A 26297-nucleotide genomic window follows, 5' to 3' on the forward strand; every position below is an offset into this window, starting at 1 on the left:
TTTGACAACCTCCAGTCTTCCGGCACCTCACCTGTGACTATCGATGATACAAATATCTCAGCAAGAGGCCCAGCAATCACTTCTCTAGCTTCCCACAGAATTCTCGGATACACCTGATCAGATCCTGGGGATTTATCAAGTTTTAACCGTTTCAAGACATCCAGCACTTCCTCCCCTGTAATCTGGACATTTTGCAAGATGTCACCATCTATTTCCCTACAGTCTATATCTTCCATATCCTGGAGGGATCAAATTCAATTGGAGGGACCAAATGCACCTTGAGTGACCGCATAGTGGAATACCTGCTGAATAGAGCTCTCTAAATCCAAATAATGTTGATCTTGCTAATGTTGATCTTACTTTATGCACCTCCTGTGCAGTGTAATCTGTCTGCCTTACTCTGTCTAAGCACCCTATGATTGGTATATCCTTGTTTGTTATGATCTGCCTGAACTGCTCGCAAAATGGAATGTTTCCCTGTACTTATGTACACGTGACCACAATAAATCAAATCAAAACCGAAATTGCTGGTGAAACTCAGCAGGTCTGGCGACACCTGCATTCAGTTCAGAAGCCTGACCCTGAGCCTCCAGTCGGTGTTGTTTTAATTTTTTCCTGCTTCCACTTCTGCTCTGACTTTCCGGTCCTTAGCCTCCTAGCAAGCCCAACACAACATGGCACTTCACAATCTCCTTGCCTTCACAGCCAGGTCTGCTGAGTTTCTCCAGCATTCTCTGTTTGTGTCAGATTTCCAGCATTCTGTGGTATTTGCTTTTATGTCAGCATCTACACTGAGGTCTGCAATTTCAGATTGGAACTTCAGTGGTCGTGCTTTTTGACCGCATCTGAGGTTGCTATTTGTAGCTTCTCTAGGCCTTGTGTTTCTTCACTTGCCCTGCATTCACCTCCTTTAATTCATGGCAAAGTTGGATGGTTTGGAGAGTGGGATGTGGCCTCCTGCAAAATCTGCCCAGAGACAAGCGCATGTGACCTGGTTGGCGTGGGGAAAGAGGCTAAGTCAAAGGTCTTTGCAAGTAAAGTGCAAACTTTAATAATTGGACACAGCTTCCATGCATTTGACTCTGTGTTAATCCAAAGAGTAGGAAGAAGACCCATGAAAGGTGGGTCTTTGCAGGTGGCATAGTGGTTCAGTGGTTAGCACTGCTGCCTTACGCGCCAGGGACTCAGGTTCGATTCCAGCCTTGGGTGACTGTCTGTTTGGAGTTTGCATGTTCTCTGTGTCTGTGTGGGTGTCCTCCCGGTGCTCTCGTTCCTTCCCAGCATCCAAAGGTGTACAGGTTAGGTGGATTGGCCATGCTAAATTGCCCCATAGTATCCAGCGATGTGCAGGTTAGATGGATTGGCCACGGGAAATGCAGCATTTATAGGGTAGGGAGGGATGCTCTTCAGTGGGCTGGTGTGGACACGATGGGCAGAACGACCTGCTTCCATACTATAGGGATCCTATGATTCTAGGTGTTTCTATGCCCGGTAGAAAAAAGACTATTTTTCAATTAACCACCAAGCAATGTGTTGGTGAGAGTAGGTTGGCCCTTCAAAGAAACATAGTTTGTGGAGCTTTAAAAGGAAGGGGTTTTGAAGAGGGTGCCTCACTATTAGGAGTCCATTTAATTATGCTCAGAAGATTGAATACGTCATTGTATTTCAGACACTAGATGATTCACCCTAGTGTGCCAAGGTGAAGAGATCCTGTCGGGGTGGCATGGTGGCTCAGTGGTTAGCACTTCTGCCTCACGGTGCCAGGGTCCCAGGTTCGATTCTAGCCTCGGGTGACTGTGTGGAGTTTGCACATTGTCCCTGTGTCTATGTGGGTTTCCTTCAGCTGCTCCGATTTCCTCCCACAGTCCAAAGATATGCAGGTTAGTTGAATTGGCAATGGGAAATTGTCCATAGTGTTCAGGGATGTGTATGTTCGGTGCATTAGTCTGGGTAAAAGTGGTCTAGCAGAGTAGGGGAATGAGTCTGGGTGGGTTACTCTTCAGAGAGTAAGTGTGGACTTGGGCTGAAGGGCCTGTTTCCACACTATAGGGATTCTATGTTATGGTATGTTGAACTCACAAATAGCTTTCTACCGAGAGTATGGTGCAATGCATGAGTATACTATGGACATTTCAGTTCTGTTGAGAAATAAGTGGGAAATACAGTTTCTGTAGTTAAAAGTAGTTGCCTATTAAGTAATGTTTAGTCGGTGTTCATGTTAATTTGTTACAGTGAAAACCTTAAAATGTGAAATTTTGTGTGTGGCCTTTTGCTTTGGTCAGAAGAAAATTAATATTTAAACAACATTTTATTGGTCTCTCTGGGATTCATACCACCCACTGCTATCCTTTTTAAATTCCTTGTACCATTTGCGATAGAATCACTTACCTTCAAGCTATTCACAAGTGATCTCTTTTGTTCCGTTTCACCTTATCGCCTTCTTTGCTTCTGTACTTGTTACATCTCTTTGCCTTCCAGTTCTGAATTGTTAACTCTGTATGCTTTTTTTTTGTATTTATTGATGTTATTTCATTAAAATTGCAATGAAGAAAACGGAGTCTGCCTTAGAAGCACACATTAAAAACGGGAGCCCTGACAGGATTACCTGTCTGTATTGGATGTAGAGTTCTGTGCGTTTGACTGATCTTTGCATCTGAATTAGTAATATGTGGACTCTTGGCAATGAAAGACCACTTGGGAATGGCAAGAAAATCTGTTGTTCTATGCTAATTGTATGGGTTTTATCACCCTGTCCTAAATATTATATAACAACAAAAACAAACTGCAGATGCTGGAATCCAAAGTAGACAGGCAGGAGGCTGGAAGACCACACCAAGCCAGGTAGCATCAGGAGGGGAGAAGTCGACGTTTCGGCTTGCTGAATATTGCATGGCATCTTTGCGAGGGGGAGAGGGGGTGGTGCTAGTGGTGTGGTGAGTGTGAAGTCCTGATTTTCTTTTATATAGTGTGGGAATCCTGGTGTTTTGAGATATGTTCTTTATCTTGGCTTGTAGTTCTTGTGAAAAAACTTCAGAGATGTGGTGATGGTGCCCAAAAGAAAGGCAGACCAATGTCAGGATGCCATCAAATGTTTGCTAGTCAATGATGCATTTCAAGTGTAAAAGTTGAAAAGTGTGCTGCTGGAAAAACACAGCAGGCCAGGCAGCATCCGAGGAACAGGAGAATCGACGTTTCGGGCATAAGCCCTTCAGGAAACGAAACGTCGATCTCCTGCTCCTTGGATGCTGCCTGGCCTGCTGTGTTTTTCCAGCACCATACTTTTCAACTCTGGTCTCCAGCATCTGCAGTCCTCACTTTCTCCTTTTTCAAGTGTAAAAGGCCAAGGTGAAGTTGCCATAATCCTATCAGACTATTAGCTGCTCTGTTATTAAAGAGAGAGAGAGGACTGGTGGTGGTTTAACCTGAGGGTTACCACACCTCGTGAGGGGAGATGTTGAGAAAGAGAGTCCTTCATGGTAGCCTCAAGCGGTGTAGGAATTGAACGCACTCTGTTGGGCGTCACTCTGCACTGCAAACCAGCCATGCAGCCAACCATGTAATGTATGAATCAATGTTGTCCATTTGCACCCATGAATAATCTTGTGATAACCAGTTTCCTGTTCTGCTGATGGGGATTGGATGGATACCTTCCACTCCCATCACTCAGGTAAAACATCCACTAGTTCCTCTCTCTTCCTCCTTCCCTCACCCCTCTCTGTCTCTGTGTGTCTGTCTCTGTGTGTCTGTCTCTCTCTCTGTCTCTCTCTCTGTCTCTCTCTCTGTCTCTCTCTCTCTCTGTGTCTCTCTCTCTGTCTCTCTCTCTGTCTCTCTCTCTCTCTGTCTCTCTCTCTCTCTCTCTCTGTCTCTCATAGCAGAGCAGCCTATGGTCAGGTAGAACTAGATTGACTTTGCCTTGACCTTGTAAACTTAAAATACTTCACTGACTGGCACACCCTTGATGGAATTATAGGCAAAATTAGTCTGCGCTTATTAATCCCATGGGATCTGTTATGGCTACATGAAAGAGCGGATGGTGACTCAAAGTGTGAAGCTAACACTTCCAAATATTGAGGGATTGTCACACTGTTACAATGGAGTATCAGCTGGGTTTTTCTGTTCTCCCAGATCCTGCGAGTGTGAAGTCCTTTCGACAGAGTTTCCGTATCTCTTTATATTGTTCAGCACTAGTTTCTTGAAAATGTTCCCACTTAGCACGTGAGTCTGCATTCTGGCTCCTCGCAGGGATCAGCCGTTGGGACTTGTTGCCGGGTGAGTCATGAAAAATGTAGGGCATTGAGAGCTGTCTCCGTCAGGACATCGAAAGCTGGAATTAATTCATGATGGGCTGAGAGCTTTTGGCTGCATTAATAATTAAGCTCATCCAGTCCCTTTCAAAAAGGAAGAAGGCAGGACATCGTCCAAATGCAAAGGACTAAGGATTATTTGAATATCTCAGTCTGCTTTCTGCAGCTTGTCTATCTGTCGGTTAGCATTAATATGTGCTGCATGTTTGTATACCATTTGAAGCAAAAATTTATTTGGCAATGACTGAGTATTTGTCAGCTTCAGTTTATAGCTTCTGCCTTGAGCATTCAGGAGATGATCAGAGCTACAGTGACCTCCTTGACGAACTCCTTGACTAATTTCGGTCCGAAAGGATTTCCGCAGGCTTTATTCCTTACCCAATCTCAAGTTAATTTTGACCTATTTTATCACTTTTTCCAGATTACTTTTTTTTGGGAAAAATGCTAATACCGTGATGCAGAAGGTTTTTTTTGGGGACAGGGAGAAATGAACTAGAGCCTCTGTGTTTGCCCTTCAATGTTCCTATCTCTCGATCTCAATTTCATAAGTGGGTGGTGATTGTTCACTGCTGCCAACTCTCCTTTCTAACCAACTGTTCAGACATGCCATTATTCGCCTGCTGTGGAGCAGGATGGTAGTTGAACCCAGGCATTCGAGCCCAGAGGTGGGGACACGATCAGTTCACCACAAGAATCCTTTAAACAGAGCAGTTAACAGATTATGGATAGGGATGGGATTCAAACTCACACATGCAGAGCTCATTAGTTGAGCAGTCCATTGCCTAAACCTCTCCGCTACCCTGTTGCAACTTTCTTTTTTTTTCCGATGGTCTGTCTAGTTGTGATGGAGGATCGACCACCATAATGTCTTAAAAGTCATAAAGCTTTTACAGCATGGAAAGAAGCCCTTCAGCCCATTGTGTCTGCACTAGTCATCAAGTATCTATCTGTTTCTAATCCCAGTTTCCAGCTCTTGGTTTGTAGCCTTGTATGCGAGGGTGCTTCAAGTGCTCATGTAAATATCTTTAGGGTTCCCCCATCCGCTATTCTTTAGGTGGTGAGTTCCAGATCCACACAGTTCTCTGGGTAAAAGAAAATTTTCAAGTTCCCTCTAAACCTTCTGGTCCTGGCCGTGAAGCTGTGAGCCCTGGTTATTGATCCCTCTACTAAGGGGAAAGTTGTCTCTGCCCCTCAGCCTTCTGTGCTCTGAGGAAAACATCCCTAGGATATCCAGACTGTAAAAAGATGAGGCAATAAATTATGTCTTGTGATAGCAGTAGGTACAATTATTATCACATGTTAGGCATATTTCCAACAATCAGAAGCCAGGTATGTCACATCTGTCTCCATCAGGATCTTATGCAAGACTAATTTGTTTCCTAAGACTGTGTGCCGTCATTAGATTGGGTGGAGCTCGATACAGCTCAATATTAACTCTTGATTACCTTATATAATGTTGAGCAGTAAAATACTGCATGCTAAAAGTAAGACCTTCAGTATTTAGTGTCTTTGCAAATTTTGGAATGTTCCAAAGCAGTTTACAGCCAATGAAGGACTTTTTGAGATGTCAGAAATCAATGACACCGGGTTTTGTCCAACAGGTTGATTTGAAATCACTAGCTTTCGGAGCGCTGCTCCTTCATCAGGGGAAGTGGATGGAAGCGTACCTTTTTGAGATGTAGTGGTGACTGTCTGTGTGGAGTTTGCACATTCTCCCCATGTCAGTGTGGGTTTCCTCTGGGTGCTTTGGCTCCCTCCCACAGTCCAGAGATGTGCACATTAGGTGGATTGGTCATGCTAAATTGCCCTGTAGTGTGCAGGTGAGGTACGTTAACTATGGTAATCATAGAATGGAATCCCTACAGTGTGAAAGCAGGCCATTCGGCCCATTACATCCAAACCAACCCTCCGAAGAGCATCCCACCCAGACCCACCCACTACCCTATCCCTGTAATCCTTTATTTCTCATGGCTAATCCACCTAGCCAGCACTTTCCTGGACACGATGGGCAATTTTAGCATGGCCCATCTACTTAATCTATGGGAGGAAACCAGAGCACCCAGAGGAAACCTGCGCAGATATGGGGAGAATGTGCAAACTCTGCACAGACAGTCACCCGAGGCTGGAATCAAGCCCAGGACCTTGGCACAGTGGGGAGCAGTGTTAACCACTAAGTGTGGAGTTAAATGGATAGGGTGAGTTGCTGTTTGGAGGGTCGGTGCAGACTTAACTGTCCAAATGGTCTCTATCTGCAGTATTGAGGTTCGATGATTCTATGAAAGATTGTAATGAACTTGCACGCAGCAAGCTGCCTCAAATAGCAATGTAACCATGGTTGTCTGGTGGTGTTGGACGATCAATATTAACCAGGATAGGGGGAAGAACATTCATTCTCCTTTTCAAAGTGGGTTCGTTTTGAACCATTTGAGTGGCAAGGCCCCACAGATCACACCTGGACAATGGGATGTATCAGAGGGAGGTGACTTCACCAGCGGATTTCTTTGTCGTCTTTAAGTGCTATGCAAGGATCTGCCACCAGGGCAGTCACTGGTTAGCAGTCTGAAGTTCTGGGCTCTCATTGGAGTCAATCTATCATTGTCTCACTCATATCAATCCAGTGAGGCAAGAGTTTCGAGAATGATTGATTGCGTCCATAATATTTGAGCAATTTCTCAGCCCTTGAAGGACAAGAGATTTACTTCTTAACAAATGAGAATGTCCACAGTGTTCAGGGATGTGTAGTTGAGGTGCATTAGTCAGGGGCAATGTAAAGTAATAGGGTAGGGGAATGGGTCTGGGTGGGATACTCTTCGGAGGGTTGATGTGGACTTGTTGGGCCAAATGGCCTGTTTCCACACCGTAGGGATTCTATGATTCCATGAATGCAGTTGAAATGTGTTTTTCTTTTTATCAATGAGTGCTTTCTTTCCTGAGCATCATGGTTTGTTCTCTGGCAAGGTTGAAGATTGTGGTTCTGTGCATTTTGCAACCTTAACTCATTGTGAACAGCTTGAAGTGCATCTCTGCAGGGAATTAGCACTGGAGGAACAAGCTGTCATTGCACTGATATTATCCCAGAGCCTCCAGGTATTTGCCCCACATGGTAGCACTAAGGATTGCAAAACTGAAGTCCTAATCAAAGAAAAGAACTGTGAGAAACTGGAAGGGTTAAACGTTCCTTTTGAGTTTTCTCAAAAGTGTGCGGATGCACTTCATACGAGGTAACATGCCGCCACCCATCTCCCCCCACCGACTGGAGAGATCATTCACCCAATCCGCTGTCAATAGCCATGTCTAAGAGCTAATGGGTGAGCAATGATGAGCATCTTGCCCTCTCACAGAGCGTTAACACTGCTGGCCATTCAGTGTAACGCTAACAGCTTCTAGGTCCTAAAGCCTACAGTTCAAGGCCTTCTCGGCACTGGATTCTGCTGTTCAGAGCCATCTCCTTACGAGCCATCTGTGCGTCTGATTGCCCCCAGATGAGGCAGTTGGAGGATAAACTCCCACCATCCCCAACCCAGAAGGCAGGACACTATGGAGCCTGGTCAGGAAACGAGTTGATCTTTCTGCCTAACGGGTGAGCAGGGAGGTGGTGAGTCAAGGTCTTTATGTGGCTATTAATTGACCACTTAAGCACTTCTCTCATCCCTGACAATTTGGGAAAATTGCCCTTGACCCTCCTTGACCCACTTGTTTGGTGAGGTGGCATGAAACAGGTGAGTTTCTCTCCAGTGCCAACTTGCCCAAATATTGCCCTCCTCTTGTCAACTCCCAAGAGGGAGCATTTACTCCCTTTGTTCCTATGTTCTCATAGAGCAAAACATTTTTACTGCTTGTAAAAACAGGAGGCCTTTTTGTGTTACAGAAGTGGATCCTGTGGAAAATGTCCCTTCTCCAATATTGCTTTTAAATAGAAAACAGAACAGTGACCCAGTTTTTTGCAGATCGTGTGAGCTGTTGTTGCCGTCCTTGCTGATGAGAGACTGGGAGGGTAAAGTTGAGCCTGGGAACTCTTAAACAAGGTGAGATAGTCCAGAGGGACTGAAATGAAGTAAGGAGAGAGGGAGCTTTGTGTGTTTGTGCCAAGGCAGCAGCCAGGGTCGCAGAGTGGCAATCAGTAATCCCCCTAGCAATCTACTATCCAGCTGCTCTAGAAAGTAGCACAGTTCACTGTTGTCCATGGAAATGGAGAGGAGGAGGGGTAATGGGTGGATAAAAAGAAATGATTTGATTGAATTGTGTGGGAAATAAAAACCATTCACCCACTTTCAGCCAGTATGGATAGCTGATTGACTGACTAAATTAATAATGAGCTATTTGTTTAATTATTCATATCTTCTCTTTGGAATTGCCAGCTGGGAGACACAGTGAGTAAACCACAGAAGCAGTTGTAATTAAGGCTAATGTGTAAACAACATAATAGTGGTCATTAAAAGAATTGACAGCATAGATGATGGCCACTCATGAGCTGTTTCTGCCCCAGATGAGCCTTCTCCCATCCTACCATTAACTATAATGAACCATTTCACTCTGCTTTCTCTCTGCACAGATGCTGCCAGGCACACTGAGTTTCTCCAGCCATTTCTATTCTTTTGTTTCTGATTTCCAGCATCTGTAGTTCTTCGTTTTTATTTGGGATCAACCTGCTTGATTGTGATTTTGTCTGCCTATTCTAATGGCTAGAGGGGGAGGTGGTGACCTAGTGGTATTATCACTGGTTATTCCATATACCCAGGTAATGTTCTCAGTTTGAATTCTGCCACAGTAAATGGTGGAATTTGAATTCAATGTTTTAAAAAAAATCTGGAATTACGAGTCTGATGATGACCATGAATCAATTGTTGGGAAAAGCCTTTTAGGGCTGCCATCCTTCCCTCATCTGGCCTACATGTAAATCCAGACCCATAGCAATGTGGTTGACTTTCAACTGCCCTCTGGGATGGGCCAATGCTGGTCTAGCCAATGGTGCCCCCATCCCGCAAGTGAATAAAACACAACAAATCTAACAGGAACTCTCAATATTTCCCTCCTTTCCCTTCTCCTACTAATCCTTAAATATGAGTCTGACAGAATTCTCACTCTGATGTTTTTTTTTACCATCCCCAGGAGTCTTCAAGATCCAAGTACCCGAAGTCCCCGTGGTTGCCATCTTTGGAAAAGACATCACCCTGAACTGTTCCTTCACCACCAATGCCACTTTCTCCCTGGGCGACCTCAGTGTCATTTGGCAGCTCACGGAAACTCGGAAGATGGTGCACAAGTACCCGCACCAGCCGGACCAACAGGCAGACAACTTTGTGAACAGGACAGCACTGTTCACCGAGGAGCTGGAAAAGGGCAATGCTTCTTTACTGTTGAGGCATGTCCGGATTGAGGATGAGGGCAGCTTCACCTGCTTTGTGAGAATTAAAAGCCACCAGAGTGCTTCCATCATGCTCCGATTGGCGGGTACGAGAATGTGACATTGTGCCCACAGCAATGGGTTGACCTACATCGGCTCCCAGTGTGATATTACCACCACTGAAGCATATCCTCCCCACTTTTTGTGCAGTTAATTCCCTCATGACAAATGATAGCATCTTTCCTAATTACTTCTTGTACCTGCGTACTAACACTTTTGTGATTCATGCACAAGGACACCCAGGTCCCTCCCGTATCTCAGAGCTCTGCAATCTCCCAAAATGATGATTTTTGCATTCTACACACCAAAATGAACTATCCACATTTTTCCACATTATGCTTCATTTTCTAGTTCTTTATTCACTCACTTAGCTTTTTTGCATCCTCCTTCTGTCCTCTTTGCTCTTGCTTTCCTGCATATTTTTGTCATCAGCAAAGTCAGCAACAGTACCTTCTGACTCGTCATCTAAGTCGTTTGTGTAAATTTGTGACTAGTTGAGGGCCCAGCTCTAATGTTCATGACACTTTCCCTGTGACATATTGTGAAACCTGTAAAAGACCCATTAATGCCTCCTCACTGCTTCTTGTTAGCCGGTTAACTTTCTCTCCATGGCAACATGCTACCCAGTCACACCATGAGCTTTCATTTCTTCAATACCCTTTGAGATAGCACCTTATCAAATGCCTTCTGAAAATCTAAGTATAGTGCATCTGCCAGTTCCTCTTTATCCACATTATGTCATACCTTTCCAATAGATTCTGTAAACATGATTCCTCTTCCATGAAATCATGTTGACTCTGCCTGATTATCATGAACTTCTCCAAGTGTCCTGCTATACTGCCTTCGATAATAGCTTTGAATATTTTCTCTATGACAGTCATTAAGTAACCTGACTTGTAATTTCTTGCTTTCTGTTTCTCTCAATTTTTCTGAGCAAAGAAGCTACATCTTCCAATGTAACGGTGTCATCCCTGAATCAAGGAGGGTTTTGGAAAATTAAAACCAATGCATCTCTATTTCATGAGGAACCAGGGGAGCTGTTCCTCACTGGGCATTGCTTGTCACAGTGTGGGCAGAATTAGAGAGTGATAAAATAAGATAGAAAAAAAGAAATGTGAAGTAGACCAGCTAATATGATATGATAGAATTTATAGAAATGTCTTCCAAGAAGGTAACAGAAAGAGTACAGTTTGATATATGTCTGATAACCAAATGTTGTTGTATTTAGTCTTGAACTATAATAAACAGTGTTATAAAGACTAGGCCTGAAAACATTCTCTGATTCATGGACCTGACTTTCTTGAGCCAAATGCCTGAAGGTGGGCATAAAACCACATGAGAGATGTAAAGGCTGGCTGAGAGGAAAGTGGAATTGAGACCACAATCAGGTCTCCACCAGGCTAAGCAGCCTTGAAGATCCACATGGCATAATCCAGATCCTGTATCTCTGAAGCTATTTGTCTTGCATTCACCAAGACAAATTCAAGAATGCCAGATTTTGAAATGTGGAATTCTCGCTTTTGGCTCGATAAGTGTAATGTCAGAGTTAGGCCATTGAGCCCATCAAGTCTTCTCCGCCATTCAGTCATGACTGACCAGTTTCTCATCCCCATTTTTCTGCCTTCTCATAACCCCGATCCCCTTGACAATCAAGAACCTATCTATCTCAGTCTTAAATACACTCAATGGCCTGGCCTCCACAGCCTTTTGTGGCAGTGAATTCCATAGACACGTAGTTAGTAAAATTGAGATAAGGAATGAAATGAACATAAGATGGTGTTGATTGGACTGGTCAGGACCTGGAGAAATCCTAATGGCCAAATGGCTGCAGAGAAGTCGTGAAGTACTTTTGGAATGAAACGTGTTGGACTGGTTGAGAGTATTTGCCTTACTTATACTTCTGTTGTTTCAGCTTCTTACTCCAAACCCAGTCTGCACTTGGAACCCAACAAGAATCTCAAGCCTGGTGATGAGGTAGCCATTGCTTGCCACTCTTCTGGCGGTTACCCCCAAGCTACGGTGCAATGGCACGATGGGAAAGGGAGCAACATCACCGAGAATGTCACCACTTCGCAGGTAGCCAATGAGGAGGGCCTATTTGACGTCCGCAGTGTGATCCGGGTGATACTGGAGCCCAACAGCACGTACAGTTGCCTGGTGAGGAACGAGCTGCTGAACGAGGAGACCCAAGCCTTGGCAACCATTACAGGTCAGTTGCACATTGCTGTAGCCAACTTGGCGATCTGAGGTCTGCAAAATATAATAGGACATTGTAACAGCACAACTTTCACAGCATCCATTCCAATTACTGTGAGCTGCCTCAAAGGAGTTCTGAAGTGTTTGCAACATCTGTTCATCCATTCTGCTCTGCAGTGAACCAGCTGAAAATCACTCAACATCACAATAGGATATCGGCAAAACATGTTTAGAAATTTTGATGGGCAATTTTGTTTTCTTTTTAGAAGGGAGAGTGCGGGAAAATGCGCTGTTTCCAATTTTGTAACCATTTAAACCCATTACAAGTGTGGTAAATGATGGTAGTGTGGCAGAAGCCTTGCAGTATCTCTTCAAATGTTTTCATTTATAGCTGGTTACAACTTTTTTTTTAGACTCTTGTGAAGGCTAACATGGTAGATCTTCCGTAAAGGAGCTGGGTATATTTACTGTAGATCAGGTAAGTGAGGAGGAACTGTTTCCACTGGCAGACAAGTCATAGTCATACAGAAAAAAGAAACAGACCCTTTGGTCAAACCAGTCCATGCCAAACATAATCCAAGACTGAACTAGTCCCACCTGCCTGCTCCCGGCCCATATCCCTCCAAATCTTTCCTATTATGTACTAATCCAAATGTATTTTAAATGTTGTAATTGTACCCACATTCATCACTTCCTCAGGAAGTTAATTCCAACTTGAGCCACCCTCTGAGTAAAACATTTGCATCTTTTTTAAATCGCTTTCCTCTCACCTCAAAAGTGTGCACCTAGTCTTGAAATCCCCCATCCTAGGGAAAAAGACAACTACCATTAAATCTATCTATACCTCTCATTATTTTATAAGCCCCAGCCTATCCAGCCTTTCTTTAAAATTCAAACCTTCCGTACCTGGCAACATCCTGGTAAATCTCTTCTGAACCCTCCCTAGCTCAATAATATCCCATTAAATCTATCTATACCTCTCATTATTTTATAAGCCCCAGCCTTTCTTTATAATTCAAACCTTCCGTACCTGGCAACATCCTGGTAAATCTCTTCTGAACCCTCCCTAGCTCAATAATATCCTTCCAATAACTGGGCGACCAGAACTGGGCAAGTTGGTAACGAGAACGCGCAAGTTTTTAGATCAATTTTTTATGGACTGAGTTGATATGCTGTGGAAATTCACTGCCTGGAAGCAGGGTGGGAGAGTGGAAGCAGATTTAATGCAACTTCTAAAATGGAACATTTGGAAAGGAAACATGGGAAAGTTATGGTGTAATGGTGTAATGGAGTGGGACTAATTAGATAGCTGGACAGAAGAGCCAACATCGGCACAGTGAGCTCAATGATCTCTAGTGCTGCATCAGTTTGTATTAAATGGTAGAGGTGGCTAGCTTTACAATTCAGAATAAACCTCTCATTTCACAGGCCGTTCTCATTTGCTTGAGTTGACGGCCAATGAACTGAAGAGGTTTTGCAACTTAATACAGTTAAATCTACCTTAATTTAACAATTGGAAGCTTTTAACCAGAAATCTGCAACAAAAGGAATTGTATAAACAGCTCAATGTTTGCTGAGAACTGTGATTCTATTTAATTAATTGGATTCTGAAAGTAGCATTTAACTTTGTCCAATCAAAGTAATTTCACAGTGTGTTAGATTAAAACTATAGAAGGAATGCAAAGCCTTCTTTAAAACACAATTAAATAGCAGGATTGCTTTGCAGTGTATTTGTACTGGCCTTGTCAGATTAATGTTAACTTGAAGGATTGACAGATTTAACCTTCAGGTTCATTCGTCCATCATTCATCTTGTCCTTAAGTTAGGAGGACAAGGCTATATGTGTGCCTATTATTGGTTAAGTGTATGACCTCTCTAACATGAAATGTCATTGACTTAGCAAATGTTAAATAAGCGAAGGTGACAGTGATATATTTGCGTGTGCCCTGTGCTAAACTTGAATTTGAATGAAGACTTACCGAACCTGTCCTGGAAATCACCTTTCAGTTGAAGGTAGAATTCCGTTTCTGTTGTTGTGAATAGCCATGGGGTTCAACAGCCAAAGAAATTGAGGTATGTGTTTTATTTCATGACATCACTGGCAAGATCAGCATAGCTTGCCCATTCCCTAACTGCCTTGCTGTGCATCTAGAGTCACGTGTAGGCCAGGTGACATGAGGTTGGCAGATTTCCTTCTCGAAAGAGCATGAATGAATCAGATGTGTTTTTGCAACAGTCGATATTGCCTTGGTCACCATTACTGAGACTAGCTGTTGCTTACAGATTTTTGATTTATCAACTTAATCTGAAATCCATTAATTCATAAAGTGATTCAAACTCGAGTCCCCACAGCCTCTGTCTGGACTACTGGTTCGCTTTCATTCCCAATGTAGCACAGTCTCCACACGTACATAATGGAATTTAAAGAAGGCAAGCATTTAACGAGCACTTCAGCATGGGAGTGAACACTCTGATTGTTTTTCTCTGGATCCCTTACATAGCAGAATGAAATAATGAATGATTCCACTCCCCCTCCCACCACTACCGAGTTCCACCTGTCAATTGGTGTAAAGCTGAGTGCAGTGAGGATAGGTTTTAAGACATGAAGGTCACACCAGCATTGTTGGAATCCAAGAGTGAAATGTGAAAGAATACTCAAGCTTAGTCCTGTGGAAAACCACCTGGCACTAAGAAGAAGCTGTAGAACTCGAAGGTGACTTAACAGTCTTCAGTGTTTTCATACCATTTATCTTTCAATCGTGGGAGATCTTGCTTTAAAAGTGAGCATATACCTTTCCTGCTTCCATTGTTGATTTGCTTCCAGTGTGGGCGATTTTAGAGCTAAGCTGTGGGAACTGGTGGCATTCCCCCACGTCACTGGTCACTTGCACACTATTCCAGCTGTAAGATTCAGTTGCAAAGATGCTATTCCTTCACCGTACAGAATTTTTGTTGAGATACAAGTGATGGAGTTTAGGATGCAAAAATGAAAATATAACTAAAACAAACAAGGGAGGCGTGGTATGGCATGGTAGTTTAGTCGTTAGCACTGCTGCGTCACAGTGCCAGGAACCCAAGTTCGACTCCAGCCTTGGGTGACTGTCTGTGTGGTGCTTGCACATTCTCCCCGTGTCTGCGTGGGTTTCCTCCGGGAGCTCCGGTTTCCTCCACAGTCCAAAGATGTGCAGGTTAGGGTGGATTGGCCATGCTAAATTGCCCGTAGCAGGGATGTGTAGGCGAGGTAGATGAGCCATTGTAAATGCAGAGTTACAGGGATGGGATAGGTGGGATGGTCTTTGGAGGGTCAGTGCAGACTCGATGGGCCACATGTCCTTATTCTGAACTGTAGGGAGTTTGATTCTAAAAGCAGAAAATGCTGTGAATGCTCAGCAAGTCAGGCAGCAACTGAAATAAAACTTTTGTTAATGAGCTGCTCAGTATTGAACTACTGCTGACATTCTTTTTTTGCAATAAAGTTCATTGGTGTGCAAGTTCTTTTTTCAGTTCTGTTGTCAGATCAACTGTTTTGTACTGCAACATATCCATTTCTGTGACCCAGACTGTCATTTTGCTGTGCCTTGGATTTTTAAGGTTGCAGCCTAATATTTCAAAGTGACTGCCTTGAGGGTGACCAGAGAAGGTTATAGCTGCTCAACTCCTTATCGCACGTTGGAAGTCACCTTAGAGATGAAGGGGAATATTTCCAGCCTGATCATTGATACGTGCAATTAGAGATACCATTGTCCTACATCTTTCCAGCAAGGTTGTCAGCCAGAACTGTATGCACTTCAACAGAGATTGAAATCATAGCTGTGTAGGAGTTAGTTATCATTGTAATGTGCCATCACATGCTGACTGACTGAGGTTCTCCCTGAAGACTGGCGTCTTGCTGTTGTGCAAATGTTCAAAAGTCTATTTTTACAGAACTGTAGGAGTTCTTTGCTAGTTACCATGTGTTAGTGGTATTGTAAACACAGTGGTAAGATTTCCTCTGCCTGACCTGCTTTTGATTAGCAGTGGTCAACATGAAGAAGTCTTTTATTTTTCTCGTATGCTATTTTCATGATACCATTAACTTGCAGTGACCAAAGGGATCTTTCTCCTGCAGTGACAGATTGAACAGAAATTGTTCCTTTTTTTTATATAAGGAGATCTCTCAACATGAACATGATTAATTGTGAGCTAGCTTTGCATATTGAGAAATTACAGATCTGGCAGGATTAAATTCAACCAGGTGTACTGGGAAAGTGACACACATCCCCTATACCAGTTCCAAAAATTCAAATTTGCTCATGTCCTTAATACTAAACCAATATAAAACATGCAGCTGATTCACTTCTGAGCACCTACTCTAGGAAAGCTTGAGAAATGAGTTCTTGCCTCTTCCACCCTTACGGACAAGCCCTTAACACTATGGCAGCCCCAGTCAATGTTTAGAAAGTTAAAATCTTCTACCATAACCACAGTATTATTCTTACAGATAACTGAGATCTCCTAATAAATTTGTTTCTCCATTTCCAGCTGACTACTGAGAGGTCTATAGTACAGTTCCCATAAGGTGATCATCCCTTTCTTGTTTCTCAGTTCCACCAATGAAGTTTCCTGGACATATTCTCAGAACAGGAGAAAGTGAGGACTGCAAATGCTGGAGTACCAGAGTTGAAAAATGTGGTGCTGAAAAAACACAGCAGGCCAGGCAGCATCCGAGGAGCGGGAGAATTGACGTTTTGGGCATAAGCCCTTCATCACCGATTTTTTGATTTTTTACCTGAAGAAGGACTTATGCCCGAAACGTCGATTCTCCTGCTCCTTGGATGCTGCCTGGCCTGCTGTGTTTTTCCAGCACCACATTTTTCAACTCTCATAATCTCAGAACATCTTCCCTAAGTACAGCTGTAATGTTATTGCTAATCAAAAATGCCACTCCCCCTCCTCTCTCGTCCCCTTTCTATCCTTCCTGTAGCATTTGTATCCTGGAATATTAAGCTGCCAGTCCCCTGTTTTTTAACCATGCCATGAGTTCATCTGCCTTTCCTGCTGGGCCTATTGCGTTGAAATAAATGCAGTTTCATTTATCAGTCCTGCCTCGTTCTCTGCTTTGTTCCTGCCTGCCCTGACTATTTGACTTGCTCCTTTTCCCAACTGTACCAGTCTCTGACTGATCTCTTTCCTCACTATCTTCCTGGGTCCCCCTGCCCCCACCTTACTCGTTTAAATCCTCCCAAACAGCTCTAGCAAATCTCCCTGCCAGCATATTAAGCCCCTTCCAATTCAGGTGCAATCTGTCCTCCTTATACAGGTCACTTCTCTTCCAATTCAGGTGCAATCTGTCCTCCTTATACAGGTCACTTCTAACCCAGAAGAGATTCCAATGATCCAAAAATGTGAATCCTTCTCCCCTGCATCAGCTCCTCAGCCACATATTCATCTGCTCTATCCTTCTATTGTTACCCACACTGGATTATAATAATCCAGATTACTACCCTTGAGGACCTCCATTTTAAAGTCCTGCCTAACTTCCTATATTCTCCTTGTTTTCTCTTCCTGTGTCATTATTTCCAATGTGTACAAAGACCACTTGCTGGTCCCGCTCCCTTTCAAGAACATTCTGCACCCTCTCTGAGATTTCTTTGATTCTGATACCAATGAGGCAATTCTGATGTCTCTCTGTCGGCTTCAGAAATGTCTGATCTGGAGAAATGGGCAGCATTCCACTGCTCTCTCACCATATGTTTTATAGGTTGTGGAGAGCTTTTAGGGCATTGAGGGGCAATCCACTTGCTGCAAAATGCACACAGAGTTCGTGTAGCTCCAGCAGTACTGCAGCAGTTCGTGGCATTTATGGTGAGTCAGTGAGGTTTTTCAATGCCTCCATATTATGAAGTCACAATCGTCCTGTTTCTCTGGCATGTTTTATTGTGCCAAAGCTTCTGATTACACAGCCGAGCATAAGCGTGTGAGGAGGTGGTGAAGGAAATTGTCAAACAAGCCACTGTGAAGTTTAGCACACAGGCTGTTCATAACTCCTACATTTGTGAAATGATGAGATGAGAACTTACAGACTGGTCTTGATTATTGCCGTTGTTATTTATCATTGGAAAGATTGGATTTGAATGATGGCTGCAATCTGGTGTATCATGTCAAACCAATTAGAAGCTTAAATTTGGCTGTATTTGATGAGAGAAAAATGATCCTGTCGTGATTACAATGAGGTCAGCCAACTGGACGTCATACAATATGAGTTCCCTGATTGGGGCTGCTAATCTGGTCCAATCAGGGAGCCCTAGCTGACATAAAAAGATTGTGTTAAAGTTTCGGGTCAAGTGACCCTTCCTCAGGTGTTCGGAGGAAGGGTCACTTGATCCGAAATGTTATCTCTGATGTCTCTCCACAGATGCGGACCTGCTGAGCTTTTCCAGCAATTTCCGTTTTGTTCTGATTTCCAGCATCTTTTAAAAAGGTTGGGTTGTTCGGGATACTGCCACTCTGGTGCCTGCCTGTAGATGAGGCAGTACCCTAGTCAGGGACTGTCCTGGTGTAAATAAGGGGTGATCTTGTGACAGGATTTCTGTCTCTGCGGAGTTTTTTCTGATCCCTGGCCTAATTTTTACAGGGAGAAAGTGAGGTCTGCAGATGCTGGAGATCAGAGTTGAGAGTGTGGTGCTGGAAAAGCACAGCAGGTCAGGCAGCATCCGAGGAGCAGGGGAATCGACGTTTCAGGCATAAGCCCTTCATCACCGATTTGTTTTAAATTTTTTTGTATTTTTTTTTAAACAGGATCCACTTCAACACTCTGTGCCCATATCCAGACATTTTGGCAAAAAAAAAGAGAAGGAGAATGAATTTGCTTAACTTTGAGCTTTAATTTGGCTACTTTAGATGCAATGAGATTGCTGAGGCCTTCAATTGGCAAAGCAAACTTCAAAAAGTCTGTAAGTTGTTATTGCATGAGAGTTGTGCCCATTCCTTCCCAGGAGAAAGTGAGGTCTGCAGATGCTGGAGATCAAAGTTGAAACTTTATTGCTGGAACAGCACAGCAGGTCAGGCAGCATCAGGATGCTGCCTGACCTGCTGTGCTGTTCCAGCAATAAAGTTTCAACCCATTCCTTCCCACTCTCTCCTACGTTCCCTCACACTTTTTTAAACCAACGTCATGCTTGTTATCTTGATCCAGAAGTTCTATTGAGAGACTCAGGAAAGAAAACCTGTCATGTTCCCCATGAGAATATAATACCAGTCATAGCTCAGTTGATAACACATTCATTTCTAACTCAAAGGTCTTGGGTTCCAGTGACTCGAGTGCAACCGATGCTGCAACACACCGTGATAGGCACGCTGCACCGTCAGAGGGCTTTGCTTTCCAGGGACAGACATTCCAGCTGAGGTGTATATGCAAAACACCATATTGTCCCACTTCAAAGTGAAATGAGGACGTTTTCCCTGGGTGGTGACTGTCTCTGTTCCTCACAAAATGACTGCAGGACCTGGCCATGATCACGTTGTTGTTTGTGAGACCTTGAAGAGCGGCAGCCCCATCTTCCGACGTTACAGCAGTAACTGTGTGTCAAGAATGATTACCTGTAAAGGGCTGCCACGCACTGAGGTCACGTATAAATGCAAATTCTTTCTTTGAGTTAACAGTGACTTGACAGCTTTTTAGCACGTCCTTTGAGGCTGTCCTGTATGAGTATATGTTGTGAGATATTAACATTGAAAGAAGTATGGCGGTATGAACAAGGTTCAGAATGTGGCATTGCTGATCTCACCTGGCTTTCCTTTTTCACTTTCTGCTATGGTGGTCTGGCAAATAAAAGACGACATCATCTATTTTTTTGACAATGAATACAGTCTTTGGGCTGATTAAAACTGAAATGAGCTGCCTGGGAGTTGAGGGGGAATTTAAAAAAAAAAAAGAGTGAATGAGAATGATTTTGCAGGAAGTGAGGAAGGGGGAAAAGTATAAGAAAGGCCTTTTTAATTTTCACGCATATTCCCGGGAAAGTAATCTTATGGTTTCTCCTATTCTCCCAGTTCCATTTCATTGATGCTGACTTTCCCTCTGGTGCCTTATCCAATTCAACATTGACTCTAGGTTATCAGTCTTTATAACGAGAAAGGCAATTGTAAGAATTTGGTGGACACATGCCTTATCTTAAGCACTAAATGTACAAACACCGGTTATAAGGAGAATGAGATAGAGGGGGCATTATGGAGGACAGCTGATTTTCTCTTGTTTCCAGTTATTGTGTTTGTCCATTGGAAACTCATTTGGACAAATTTCTAAAAAAAAATCATGTGGAAAAACTGGATTCAGTCAGAATATAAGATGTGATTCCTTTTTTTTTATTGGAATGGATTGCTCATCACAGCTGATCCAGATCTTAGAGCATAAACTCATTTTTGTGCACCTTCAGTGTTTTAATACTTCACTTTCAAACAGGACAGTGATTTCAACAATGTAAATATAGAACAGCACAGTACAGGCCCTTCAGCCCTCAATGTTGTACAGGCTTTTTATCCTACTCCAAGATCAAATGAACCTACATACCCTACATTTTACTATCATCCATGTGCCTAGCCACGAGTTGCTTAAATGTCCCTAATGTATCTGACTCTATTACCACTGCTGGCAGTGCATTCCACGCCCCCACCACTCACCTGTGTGAACTGTTCAAGGTTTTTGTTTGTACTCTGTTTCAGTCCAAGACGAATGAGATGCACATCAGCCCGTGTAGGTGCAAATGAAGAAATGCCTGAGTAACATTGCCCTTAGTCTTTTAAAGAATATGTTAAAACAAGAGTGACGATATGTATGATTCTGTAAGCTGTCAACGGACAAAATATGTGAATAGAGACAAAAAAAAACTGCGGGTGCTGGAAATCAGAAACCAATGAAATTGCGGGAAATTCTCAGCAGGTTTGGCAATGAATGTGGAGAGAAATCAGAGTTGATGTTTCAGGTGCAGTGAGCCTTCTTTGGAACTTTGTTGCAGCAGACCTGCTGAGATTTTCCAGCAATTTCTGTTTTTGTTTCAAATATGTGAATGTGATTTCTGCCACAAACTGCAAAAGTTTGCTTGAACAGTGCCTGTGCTCGGGGGACTCAGTGCAATTTTGACTTGCCCTGGAAAATGGGGACAATAATGGTGTCCTGTAAATACAGGTAATGTTAATACCTTTAACTGTTCTGATTGCTGTGAAATCTGCCCTCTTGAAGTTCCTCTAACTGAATCACTCCACATTGCCAGCAGTGTCTTCAACTTCCTAGGCCCTGTACTCTGAAATTCTTTCTCTGAACCTCTCCATTTGATTATGTAAGATCCTAGAACAACCTTGTGATGATGTCTCAGAGCTGCACATCAATATACATAAGTAGCACTGTGTGAGCGGAGTTAAAACAGAAAACTTAATTTCTGGAAGACTCATATAAGCACCAGAATAGATTAGTCTTTACCGCATGTAACTATAAATGAGAGCCTGCGATATTAATGATTACCATGAATAGCAGTATTTGATATTAATAATAAATAGTTAGATGAATTTGCTACTGCCATTGAGAAGTATGAGTGGATAATTTGACTTGGCAATGATCTCTTATCAGGTGCTGTAGAATCCATATGGGTGTATAACAAGGGGACAATATACTGGTGAGAGCAGTCTACAAACTCCCCAACAGCTGTTTTATACGTCAGAGAATAAATCAAGAAACAAATTGGGCATGTAAAAATGGCCAAGCATTAATCATAGGTGACTTTAATCTTCATATAGATTAGGAATATCAAATTAGCAGAAGTACCTGGAAGGATTCATAGGACGTTTTTGTTCCAGAAAAATATTCCAATGTGTCATGGATCCAACCAGGAAACATGCTATTCTGAATCCAGTACTGTCAAGCAATGAGGTTGGTTTAATAATGATCTTAGAGTAAAGGATCCCTGGCTAGGACAGGAGCCCGTAGATTGGTATAATTCAGTATTAAGTTTGAGAGTGAGAAACATAGATTAGATACAACTGTGCCATACTTAAATAAGTACAGGAACAAAGTTTAGCAGAAACGACCGTGAGGAACAATAGCAGATGGTTAAGAAAACAGTTTATGACTTAGAACAAAAGTATGATACATTAACGGTCTCGATGAAGGAACTGAGGGCATTGTGGCTAAGTTTGCAGACGCTACAAAGATAGATAGAGGGACAGGTCGCTTTGAGGAGGCGGGGAGGCTGCAGAACGATTTGAACAGGTTGGGAGAGTGGGCAAAGAAGTGGCAGATGGAGTACAATGTGGGAAATTGTGAGGTGATGCACTTTGATCGGAAGAATAGAGACATGGGCTATTTTTTAAAAGGGGAGAAAATCTAGAAGTCTGAAGTGCAGAGAGACTTGGGAGTTCTAGTCCAGGATTCTCTCAAGATAAACTTGTATGTTAAGTCAGTAGTTAGAAAGACAAATACAGTGATGGCATTTATTTTGAGAGGACTTGAATATAAAAACAGGGATGTACTTCTGGGGCACTATGAGGCTCTGGTCAGACTACATTTGGAATATTGTGTGCAGTTTTGGGCCCCATATCTCAGGAAGGATGTACTGGCCCTGAAGCGTGCTCAGCGGAGGTTCATGAGAATGGTCCCAGGAACGAAAAACTTAACATATGAGGAACGTTTGAGAACTCTGGGTTTATACTGAATGGAGTTTCGAGGGATGAGAGGGTATCTAACTGAAACATATAGAATGCTGAATGGCCTGGACAGAGTGGATGTTGGGAAGATGTTTCAATTGGTAGGAGAGACTCGGATCTGAAGGCCATAGCCTTAGAATAAAGGAAAGATCTTTTTGAATGGAAATAAAGAGAAACTTCTTCAGCCAGCGAGTGGTGAATCTATGGAATTCTTTACCACCGAAGGCTGTGGAGGCCAGGTCATTGAGTATATTTGAGATGGCGATAAACAGGCTCTTGAGTATCAAGGGGATCAAGGGTTACAGGGAGAAAGCAGGAGAATGGGGTTGAGAAACATATCAGCCATGATTGAATGGCAGAGCAGACTTGATGGGCTAAATGGCCTCATTTCTGCTCCAGTGTCTTCTGGTAGATTCTAATGAGAAAGAAGGATTTTAGAAAGGGGGAAGAAACCAACCTTGGTCAACTAAGGAATTTAAATATTGTTGGTAATCATTCATTAATGAGTAGAATTATCCATCTAGGAAATTTCGTGTCTCTGGTCATGGGTTCTGTAGGTTCTTGTATAGCTATTGAGCTTGACCCGAGAGCCACACCTGCAACCACACATTTCGCAAATGTTTCCAGGAGAGTGGAATTGATCTTTGGCCTTAGCTGTTTGGATCGCTTTTAAGGACAATTTCCTATTGGAAGAGAAACATACAACATCGCCAAGATTAGTAACAAACCAGAAAGTTCTAAAAGCCAACATAAGAAGTTAAAAAAATAAGGTTTAATTTCTCCTTCTTCAATATTAGAGTAAACTAGCCAGAAATATAAAAAAAAGATTATTACCTGCACTACCCTCTGTGAAGAAGTTGCCCCTTAGGTCCCTTTTCTATCTTTCCCCTCTCACCCTAAACCTATGCCCTCTAGCTCTGGGCTCCCCCAACCCAGAGAAAAGACCTTGTCTATTGATCCTATCCATGCCCCTCATAATCTTATAAATCTCTATAAGGTCACCCTTCAACCTCCGACGCTCCAGGGAAAACAGCCCCAGCCTATTCAGCCTCTCCCTATAGCTCAAACCCTCCAACCCTGGCAACATCCTTGTAAATGACTCCATTCAAATATATAAAATTGGAAAGTCAGGTTAAAATTAACATAAACCCTGCAGAGAATGAGGCTGGGAAGTAATAATGGGAAGTCACAAAATGACAGGAAAGAACACTTTGCATCAGTCTTCATGGTAGAAAGCACCAGTAGTAATTCAATGATATGTCATAACGAAGGGACTAAGCTGAAGAGGAGGAAAGCAATAATTAGAGGAACGTTTGCTAGGAGGAGGTACAAGGAAAGCTAATGGGGCTAAAGGATGTGGACCAGATAGATTGCATCCTTGATGTTAAGTGAAGTAGCTTCAGAGTTAGTGGATGTTCTGATTATATTCTTCCAAGAATCCTTAGATTCTGGAAGAGTCACAGAGGATTAAAAACTGCTCATGTAACACCCTTATTAAAAAGTGCAGGGACATTAATAAACAGTAAACAGACGCTACTTAATATCTATCATTGGGCAAATGTTAGAATCCAACATAGGTGATGCAATAACAGAGCATCTATAACCGTATAACATAATCGAGCAGAGTTGGCGTGGGTGCTTAAAGGAGAAGTTAGCCTATGAAATTTATTAGAATTCTTTTGAGGAGGTAACAAGTAGGATGTATGAAAGTGGACCAGTTGACTACGATATGTTTGGATTTCAAGAAGTCGTTTGCTCAGATAAGATACATAAGGCCACTTCATAAGAGCTGAAGGTGTGGTAGGTTGTGTTTTAGCATGGATAAGAGGACTGGTTAATAAAAGGAGACAGATGGGATGGAGGGGACTTTTCCAGAATGGCAGCGTGTAACCAGTGGAGTTCCACAGGGATCAGTGCTGAGCCCATAATTGTTTGCAATATATATTAATAACTTGGATGAGGAAAATGGAGATGATGCAAAGAGTCTACAGAGGGATGCAGAGAGGTTAAGTGAATAGGCAACAACTTGACAGCTGTATACAATGTTGGAAAGTGTGGGATTCTGCACTTTGGCAGAAAGAAGAATAGAGCTGAATGTTATGAATGGAAAGAGGCTGCAGAAACCTGCAGCGCAGAAGGAATGGCGTGATCATGTGCATAAATCACAAAAAGCTAGCATTCAAGTTCACTGGACAATAAGGAAGGCAAATTGGCTGTGACCATTATTTCATAGACAAGGAGGAAGTGTGGACTGCAGAATCGAAAAATGTGGTGCTAGAAAAGCACAGCAGATCAGGCAGCCTCCAAGGAGTAGGGGAGTTAACGTTTCGGACATAAGCCCTTCATCAGGAATTATGGCGGGGAGGGCAATGGATATTGGGTCGGGGGGGGGAAGGCAGCTGAGAGATATATAGGAGGGTGGGATTGGGGCTGGGGCAAAGATAGCTGGGCAGGAGATAGGTAGATGCAGGTGGGGATTGATGGTGATAGGTTGATTGGAAGGGTGCAGCGGAGAGGTAGGAAGGAAGACAGACAGGTAGGACAGTTCAAGAGGGTGGTGCCAAGTTGGACAGTTGAATCTGGAATGAGGTGATGGGGAGGGGAGATTTGGAAACTAGTGAAGTCAATGTGGTTGGAAGGTTCCAAGGCGGAAGGTGAGGTGTTCTTCCTCCGGTCGTCAGGTGGCTTGGATTTGGCAGTGGAGGAGGCTCAGGACTTGTATGTCCTTGGTGGTGTGGGAGGGGGAGTTGAAGTGATCGGCCACAGGGCAGTTTGGTGCATGTGTCCCAGAGATGTTACCTAACACGTTCCGCGAGTTGGCATCCTGTTCCCAAATATAGAGACCACAGCGGGAGCAACGGACACAGTAGATGAGGTGGGTGGATGTGCAGGAAATTCTCTGCTGGATGTGGAAGGATCCTTTGGTGCCTTGTACAGAGGTGAGGGGGGAGGTCAGGGCACAGGTTTTACACATCTTGCAGTGGCAAGGGAAGGCGTCAGGTGTGGAGGGTGGGGAGTTAGGACCTAATGTGGGAATCATGGAGGGAATGCTGATAAGAGTGGGGAGGGGAATATGTCTCTGGTGGTGGAGGGGTCTGACTGTAGGTGGCGGAAATGGCAGAGGATAATGCACTATCTCCGGAAATTAGTAGGGTGGAAGGTGAGGCCCAGGGGAGTTCTATCCTTGTTGTGGTTGGAGGGGTGGGTTCAAGGACAGAGGTGAAGGAAGTGGACGAGATCCACTGAAGGACATTGTTGGATCAAGTGGGAGGGGATTTTGTGGTCCTTGAAATAGGAAGCCATCTGGGATGTCCTGGAGTGGGATTGCTCCTCCTGGGAGCAGATGCGGTGGAATTGGGAGTAAGGTATCCTTTCTTTCAATTCCTTCCTCCTGGTTCTTTGCTTCCACCAAAGACATGCAAGTCCTGGGTCTTCTCCACTGCTAAATCCAAGCCGCCTACGACTGGAGGAAGAATGCCTTATCTTCAACCAAATGGCATCAACACCAACTTCAACAGTTTCCAAATCCCTCCTCCCACCTCATTCCAGATCCAACGCTCCAACTCGGCACCGCCTTCTTGACCTGTCCCACCTGTCCATCTTTCTTCCCACCTATCTGCTCCAACCTCCCGACCAACCCATCATCATCACACCCCACCTGCATCTATCTATTGCCTTCCCAGGTACCTTCCCTGCCCACCCTCCACCCTCCTATCTAT

The 26297-nt window shown here is 43.4% G+C and overlaps 1 protein-coding gene across 5 annotated transcripts in view; it reads left to right on the plus strand.

The window, feature by feature from the left end:
* Positions 1 to 26297, plus strand: part of LOC122542465 (CD276 antigen-like) — a 267892-nt gene that overhangs the window by 53154 nt on the left and 188441 nt on the right. For all 5 annotated transcript variants that reach the window (XM_043680194.1, XM_043680190.1, XM_043680195.1 and 2 more), the window contains exons 2-3: positions 9414 to 9755; positions 11621 to 11917. In XM_043680194.1, coding sequence (XP_043536129.1) covers positions 9414 to 9755; positions 11621 to 11917 — 639 coding nt within the window. The remainder of the gene's footprint in view (positions 1 to 9413; positions 9756 to 11620; positions 11918 to 26297) is intronic.

Source organism: Chiloscyllium plagiosum, chromosome 40, assembly GCF_004010195.1.
Source record: "Chiloscyllium plagiosum isolate BGI_BamShark_2017 chromosome 40, ASM401019v2, whole genome shotgun sequence".
NCBI classification, from domain to species: Eukaryota; Metazoa; Chordata; class Chondrichthyes; order Orectolobiformes; family Hemiscylliidae; genus Chiloscyllium; species Chiloscyllium plagiosum.